Source organism: Thunnus albacares, chromosome 6 (assembly GCF_914725855.1).
Source record: "Thunnus albacares chromosome 6, fThuAlb1.1, whole genome shotgun sequence".
Taxonomy (NCBI): Eukaryota; Metazoa; Chordata; class Actinopteri; order Scombriformes; family Scombridae; genus Thunnus; species Thunnus albacares.
In genome coordinates, this window is record NC_058111.1 from 11,936,177 (window position 1) to 11,944,009 (window position 7,833).

Sequence of the window (7,833 nt, forward strand, 5' to 3'; positions counted from 1 at the left end):
ATTCTCATATTCTCTCATCACCACATCCTCAGATATATGAGAAAAACATGTGATTACTAACAGTTACATTTAGTGTGTTAGGGGCAGCATATACAGAAGTGTAAGTTAAGTCAAATTGTATGTTTTTTGTATCAAATACAAGATGTGATTCACTTCTGGTTTGCATATAGAGCTGTTAGGACAGTGATATAATATAAACCTTTAAAACATAAAACAAAATATCCACACAAGACTTTACCTGAACACTGTTTTATTGTTTGAAAGCTCACATTTGGACTTTGTTTATCAGACTATTATGAATGAAAACACATGTAAAAACACACTATGTCATATTTTAGTGATGTGCTGATTGTACTCTCTGCTCAGGGACTGCAGATGCAAATAAGTTTTAAGCTAATTCTTGTGCAATACTTCTAACTGGTCACTGCTAAATTAGTAATAAAACTAAACTACAGCACACAAATCCACACAGTCATTCACACAGAGAAGCTTTGCAAAACTTGTAGACACTTCCCCATAACAGTGAGGGAATTGTACCACTTAGATCTGATAATCATTTATTCCCACTATTTAATTAACTTTGCAATGATACAAGCAGTCAAAGTTTAATTTCCTTTCAGCATGTGGCAAGGTCATTTTTGTGGAACTAAATATTGAATGTATGATTTTAACGCTTTAGTGACGGCACAAGCAAACATCTGTCATTTAATACATGCATTTGAAATACCCAAGGTCATGTTCTGATTGTCCTCATTTGTCAAGGCAAGAAAATACGCCGTCACTTGTTTTCATGTACGATCATCATGAATGTCAATATTCTGAAATAACCTAAGACTAACCTAAGACTCTACACTATTTCCTCTGTAATATGTAATGTTATGATAATGGACTAAGACGGTGCTAATTGAAACGTGGCTTCTCCTGCTCTTCAGTATGCATGACAGGAACCATAGACGCCGGTCTCGCCGTAGTTGTCACCACCAGTATACTTCCCCTGACATGCCAGACTGTTGACCTGTGAGCAGAAACAACAAACACACACAACATAAGAAACAAACCTCTGTGTTTAAGTACAATCTCACATCACATGATTCCTTTGCAGAAAATAAGATGAACGTGCCTCCGCTCTCTTGATGAACTGCTCAGTGGCGACTTTCTCGTTCTCTTTATGTCCTCTCCAGGCTCTTAGGGCAGATGCCTGCAGGGCTCGGCCAAAGGAGAACGTTAGGATCCAGGGTTTAGCCAGAGGGCAGTTGTTGATGGCATTGAGGTGGACAGAAGCCTCCTCTTCGCTCTGACCGCCTGAGAGAAAAGCCACTCCTGTAGGGAGCAGAAAATATCATTTTACCTTCATGTTGTTTCTGCAGATTTGTGTGTAAAATCTTCTTCAGACATGACGGCCTTTGGCTCACCTGTGACCGCTGGAGGGACAGTACGGCGCAAGGCAGTGACAGTTGCCATAGCAACTTCCTCAGGGCTATACTTGGTGGGGCAGCTGTGCCCAGGAGTCACCATGTTAGGTTTGAGCAGGGTGCCTTCTAGGTATACGTGGTGGTCGGACATGGCCTTGTACACTGCAGCTAGGATCTGAAATCCACATGTTGTTTTACCAAATTTGTTTTCTCTTCTTTTGTGTCTCCCTCAAATGACAATGATGTAATGATGTCACATAAACACACACACATACACGTAAGAAGTAAGCAACCCACCTTCTCAGTGACGTACTGGCAGCGTTTCAGATCATGATCTCCATCAGGCAAAATCTCCGGCTCTATGATGGGCACAATGCCATGCTGTAGGGAGGAAGAAGAAGTCAACAGATTGGTACTGATATATCACATCACACAGCTATTACTCTATGTAATATTGAGTCCTGACCTGCTGACAGATACTGGAGTAACGTGCCAGAACATTTGCATTTTCTGTAATAGCCAGTTTAGATGGATTGGTGTCACTGATCTTCAGCACACAGCGCCACTTTGCAAAGACTGCTCCATCCTTTTTATACTGTGCACAGCGCTCCGCCAAGCCATCCAGACCTATGGAGGAGGTTTGAAAGAAAATGATCAATAAAGCGTCTTGCAATTTGTGTCTGTATGTGTGACATACATACAATATCAGCAGTAAACTTAACCCTGTGTGGTGGTTTCTCCACAAGTTCCTGCCAGGGGGACAACTCCCTTATCAACCTGAGAAATACAGCGAAGAGAGGTGACAAATATGCTATAGAAAGAACTAATTATTAGTTAGTTAATTCCATATTTATATTATTTGGTCCTAAAGTGCCACACCTTGACACCGACAAGGATGCCCCTGTCTCTGATCATTTTGACAAAGAGTACGCCGTTATCAGAGTGCTGGTACAGTGTCTCATGGAAGAAGATGACCCCTCCAATGCAGCTGTTGATGCGTTCGTCTGCACTGAAGAGGATCTGCCGGTACTGTCTGCGATTCTCCTCCGTGTTCTCTACTCCAACCTGGGCCAGCCGCTTCGCCATGCTGCCTACAATTAACATATTGTATGTGATGTGCATGTTGATATCCATACTTTGAACCTTGCTCATTTTTATGTGTCAATGTCAGAAAGCCTGCAGATTGACTGTACATCCACAGTAAAAAAAAAAAAAAAGGAAATAAAGTGTGCTCTTTACAGACCCACAGACTCATCTGCTGCCAGGATGCCCTTCCCTGGAGAAACTATGCGTAGGGCAATCTCATGTAGTTCCTTCTTCTGGGCCTCAGAGAGTGTAGGGAATTGGTGCGTCATCCTGAAAGACTGGCTGTCCTAAAGCCTTTAGTAGAAGATGTGACCATTACAAATCCATGAATTTTGTTAAGATGTGAAGTTTTTTTTTTTCTTTTTCAAAGTGAGTAGGTTAGTTGAAGGCATAACAGTGATTGAGGACGTATAGAGTGACAAAAGGGTAATGCCGAGTGGCTGAAATTCTACATATGCAGTTCTCAAAACATGGAACTCCATTGAAGTGTTTTGGTATGCAGGCCAACCAGAAAGCTCTTAGCAAAGGATTATTTTATAATGAAAAGTAAAGATAGACTGATTGAATTTACCTGAGATTGTAGATAATTGGGCAATAAACAAAAAGTATTAATAATAGAACAGCGACACAAAAATGTCAAAACTCCAGCCTGGATACTGAAATTAACAAAACATTTTTTACGGCGTAGATTGTTAAGTGAGGATGTAGAGTTGGAGCCAGTAAAGAGTCCTACATTAGATCAAATAAGAAGTCCATAATATCACTTTAAGTATTTCATAATAATTGTAATATTCATGAATACTCCTAATTATAATAATAATTGCAGTTCTGTTCACATCAATGTCCTAAAAGCTGCCAGTTAACAGTTAACGACTTTTTAAAAAATTGTACAGGTTTACCTATTAAAATCAGTTTTATAACCCCAACGCAAAACTAATAATAAAAACAGTAGAAGTTCTTACCTGACAGAAAGTGAAATCAAACGCGTCTTCTCCTCTGATGTGATGAACACTGACGGAGGCTCTCTGTCAGTCCTAGTTTGTATCCAGCTCAAGTGTGTCACACCTCATGAGCCAACACCTCTAGGCGGGGCTTGTACGCCCATCTTGCCCCATATAAATTAGGAGATTTTTTTGATGAATCATTGTTCTATTTAAATATAGATATATGTATTTTTGTCATGTAGCTGCTTGATTTTAATGCTGATATGGCCACTTTTACATTTCTCCTGCCACTTTGCAATAACTGTCTCAAGAATCAACTTTTAAATTTGCAGTGTCACTTAGATAAGCCTAATTGGCAACTTTTAGCTGTATATAGTGTATTTTAACTCTGCCAAGTTATGACTTTTGGGTCCCACTCCATATTCAGGCTGATTATGAAATAATAAATGAATTATTTTGTCAGAACCCTCTACTCCTATAGCAACCTAATTTAAGTGTTTAACCTTACCCCATGGCGTGCTATTTTTATTTTAATTAGTTAAAATGTCCCTCGAGGAAAGTTTTTAATTCTCCTGATAATTTGGCCTTCACACTCGAATTCACAGGGGTGTTTTAGTCCCAGAGCAATTCACGCACTCAGTGGCTTCTTTTGCAAGCTTTAAACTGTAAAGAACTTATTGGAACATTTCAGAAATAGAAATCATTTCCAGGTTCCAGTCAATGTAAATGAACATGGTAATTTGGCCCAAATTAGACCAAAAATGAGGTCAGCTAAATCATTCTCATTTTGAAAAAGGATTGTTTTTTTCCCTCTCCATGTTTTATGCACATGTTACACTGGATTCTGGTTGAAATTATGCAAATATAGCAGCTGATTATTTCATATAGTGTATAAGAAGATGTATATTTGTATAATAAAGGACGTAAAGGATGTTGCTTGTGTGTGAGCTAAATGGAATCATTTCAATCTTGTGGATTCAGTTGTAATTTGTTGGTCACTGCAGTATGAGCTATGTTCAGGAGGAAACTGCATGTTTTCTCATTATGTAATCTTCCTATTTGGTTTAGACTTAATGGGACAGCTCACTGGTATTTCAGGGGATTACTCTCTTCACTATTGTGGGTCAGTGTGCCTCTGAAATGAGATATGGGTCACTGGACTGCCTGCCACTATACAGCCACAACACAGACATGTTGGACCTGTCTAAGACAAGGGCCTGAGAGGGAATCCAATGTCATGAGGCAACAGGAGGAGGAGCCGGTGCACTCCCATTCAAGAGATACAGTTTTAAATAGACACACGACTTCAAGAAGAACAGCAATTATATGTGGCTGCTTCCACTGGGACACTCGTTTTTTTTTTCTCTCTCTCTCTCTGTTACCTAATTAAAAACATTTAATGATGATACTTTATCTGGTCCTCAATTTTCTGTCCTATTAAGGTTGTCCTCAATGGGTTTGTGAGCTCCTCTAAATAGGTCAAGCCAAGGCAGAAAGTTGGCCATATTGTATCCAGGTACAACATGCATGCTACGATAGAGCAGCTCCATCGTCACTGATCCTAAAAAGACATTTAAAATAGACCGCTGACATTAGAGTCTGTGTATATTCAGTTGCCATTGTCATGATCGTTGACAAAAGCCATTTAGAGCAAGATAATCCACTCAACTTGAAGGCAGAAAAGGCCTTAATGTGCATTCTTACTCTTATCCATCGTCTATTGAGAAACTACATAGAACCTTTCTCAGAAAACATCTGCAGAAAGAGAGAAGTTGTCATGCAGACTACACTTTATTGCACATTTTCAATCCATTTCAATGCAAACCAACTTGTACATCTAACTTTTAACTGACTTTGAGATTGAATGCTCATTCTTGAGTGGACATTGTGCTGGAATTGTTTTGTCAATCAAAAGAACGAACTTTCAGTCTCAGACAACATGGATGAAAAATCCTTAAAATGCTTAGAAAAAGTGGAAATTTGAACATCTACACTTCCATCTGCTGAGAATATGACTGAAAGCTCCAGAAAAGCTACTGAGTGGACCATGAGATCAGGTGAGATTGTTATGACATAGTTTGACAAAGAAAAAAAAACTTGACTGGAGGTCCACTTACTTTCTTGTTCCATGGCTTCACATGCATCTCACAGTCTTCCTCAGCAGAGTTTGCTCAGTTTCAATTCATTATAAGTTATGTATTTTTTCGCATAAGCACATTTTTTTGGCACTAACTCAGTGAAAATGAAAATAAATTAATTCATGAAATTCCTCAGTGTCATGTGTCACTGGGAAAGTCTGTGCCATGGGATTATGTAGTAATTTGCTCTTTCTTAAGCCTGTGTGTTGTATTTCTGTTTTACTCTTTTGCTGTTGCTGTGCAGTTTGTTAAGTTTCAGTGCCAGTTCTGTACATTTACTGACTCTATAAGTAATTAGCTAGCTGTAAATATGTTGGGAAGGTTCCCAAAATGTTGTAAAGTCTGTCTTTTAATGTGCAGAAATATTATATGTACTTGGCAGTGTGCTGAGGTAGACCTAAGGTACACTCATATATGCTTTAGGTAGTCGTCAAACACGTTGGTGGTGAATTCTCTCTCCTGCATAGCAACAAATCCCTCTGCAGCCATGTTTGTTGTGTCATGTTTATTTGCAGTGAAACTTAGTAGAAAGAGCTTCAGCCAATGCAGAGCCATCCATCCATCAACTCTGAGGGAAAATAATCAAGTCCTGCTGTGTACCCAGGAATGTGCAGGATGTATCCAGTATATGGCCTGTTCTTATATTTTCTGTGAATAGGCGTGCATGGAGAGTGTTTGTGTACACTCTGGTGAGCTGGAAAGAAAAGCTGAGGTATTATCCCTCTGTCTCCCCCCTTATTTTTCATTCTCACCAATCCCTGCCACTCAAGCATTGGGGTGTCCCAAAAAACAGTGAATTTGTCCCCCCTCACTTGGTTTTTAGATGGGTTATGACCTACTTAGACACTGATATCTGAGATATCTGAGTGGTATGCAGACAGAGTTTGTTGTGTGAGTTCAGACATGAATCAGATGAAGCAGACGAGTTCCAGATCAGTTAGCGTGCAGAGCATGATTAATGAAGGCTAGCCTCTGAAGCTCAATAAACACCAGATCTGGTTCATCTGTTCCATTCAATCATCAAACCAAATTGAAACAGTCTCCCACAGTGATGACCACATTGTTCAGTCAGCTGGGAATTAACACACTCACAATAACTTGTTCCTTTGACTCATAGCACCTCTGCACTCATGACGTCTGAGGTGACCAATTACAGAAGAACTTGTAGTAAAAATCTCTTTAGACAATCTACCAAACAGGAAAACATGTAAATAGTACATTGAAGATTGTTTCTTTAACCCCTTGAACACAGATATTACTCTTAAAGTCACAAAATAATTTTTCCACTCTGTACAACAATGTCACATATTCTTTGCTTATTTCAGCACTTCATTGAAGTATTATCACACATATGTTGATCAGTATTCAAATCCAAAAGCAGCATTTATTTTTATTTTCCAGTCGCCTTGTGCATCATTTTATATACATTTCACTGTGGCTCAGCCAGGCACATTAGGTATCTCTGTAAACTTTGGCATCCACACATTTTAAATAAAGTTCTGAGAGTCTGAACAAAGTTCAGCTGTGTTGAACATTTATATTGACAGACCCTGAGAGGGCCTGTGTAGAAAAACTGCTGCATAAGATGCCAGTTTGTAAGCAAACTGTGGGCAAGAGGCAAACAGCCCTGCACAGTTAACTGAAACCAGCACAGTGTGCAAAGGCAGAGGCCTCTCTCCATCCACAGGAACTGGCTAGTAAGAGCAAGAGAGCATTTGACCTCTTGGGGCTGATTGCCAACTGCCCCACTCCTCCTCCACCCCACCTTCCAAAATGCAGCTCAGCCTTGCGCTATCCATGTCCACTGCAGCAGTGTCAGCTGTATGCTCCATGCTCCAAGCTTCCTGGGGCCCAGGTCTCCAATCACAGATGCAGGCTGCCCCTCAACAGCTCTCACCTCCCCTGCCTTCTGGCTTCTTCCTTCTCTGCGACTGCAATCGTAGAGCCTGGCTCTTTTACTAAAAGGATAATTCAATCTGAGGGGGGCATAATGTGCCAAATTTCATGGCAATCCATCCAACAGTTGTTGAGACTTTTCACTCCTAACCATAAACGTCAACCTCATGGTGGTTCTAGAGGAAAAGTCAAGGGATCCCCATTCAGTAGGATACTGAGAACTATGAATGTCTGTGTGCTGAGATACTTCATTAGATAAGTGAAATATTTGACCTGTTGGTGGCGCTAGAGGAAAAGTCACCATTGGTGCTTGGACCCCAAATAATAATAATTCATATGAGAGAGGGAAATTAAAGA

The 7,833-nt window shown here is 40.0% G+C and overlaps 1 protein-coding gene across 1 annotated transcript; it reads right to left on the bottom strand.

Moving 5' to 3' along the window:
* Window positions 1–272: 272 nt before the first annotated feature.
* On the bottom strand, window positions 273–3,506 carry aldoca (aldolase C, fructose-bisphosphate, a). Its single transcript, XM_044354236.1, has 9 exons — window positions 3,461–3,506; window positions 2,656–2,792; window positions 2,292–2,503; window positions 2,135–2,189; window positions 1,879–2,039; window positions 1,710–1,793; window positions 1,413–1,587; window positions 1,121–1,320; window positions 273–1,015 (listed from the first exon to the last, which is right to left on the bottom strand). The coding sequence occupies exons 2-9, from the start codon at window positions 2,765–2,767 to the stop codon at window positions 929–931; spliced, it is 1,086 nt and encodes a 361-aa protein (XP_044210171.1). The 5' UTR covers window positions 2,768–2,792; window positions 3,461–3,506; the 3' UTR covers window positions 273–928.
* Window positions 3,507–7,833: the final 4,327 nt, after the last annotated feature.

What these genes read in the sequence shown, in the direction of transcription:
- aldoca (XM_044354236.1), bottom strand. Translation starts at nt 2,767, where the DNA reads ATGACGCACCAATTCCCTACACTCTCTGAGGCCCAGAAGAAGGAACTA. An exon ending in TGGAGAAACCACCACACAGG is followed by an intron (nt 2,040 to 2,134) that starts GTTAAGTTTACT and finishes CCTCCTCCATAG; the next exon opens with GTCTGGATGGCTTGGCGGAG. An exon ending in TGTCCCTCCAGCGGTCACAG is followed by an intron (nt 1,321 to 1,412) that starts GTGAGCCAAAGG and finishes TGCTCCCTACAG; the next exon opens with GAGTGGCTTTTCTCTCAGGC.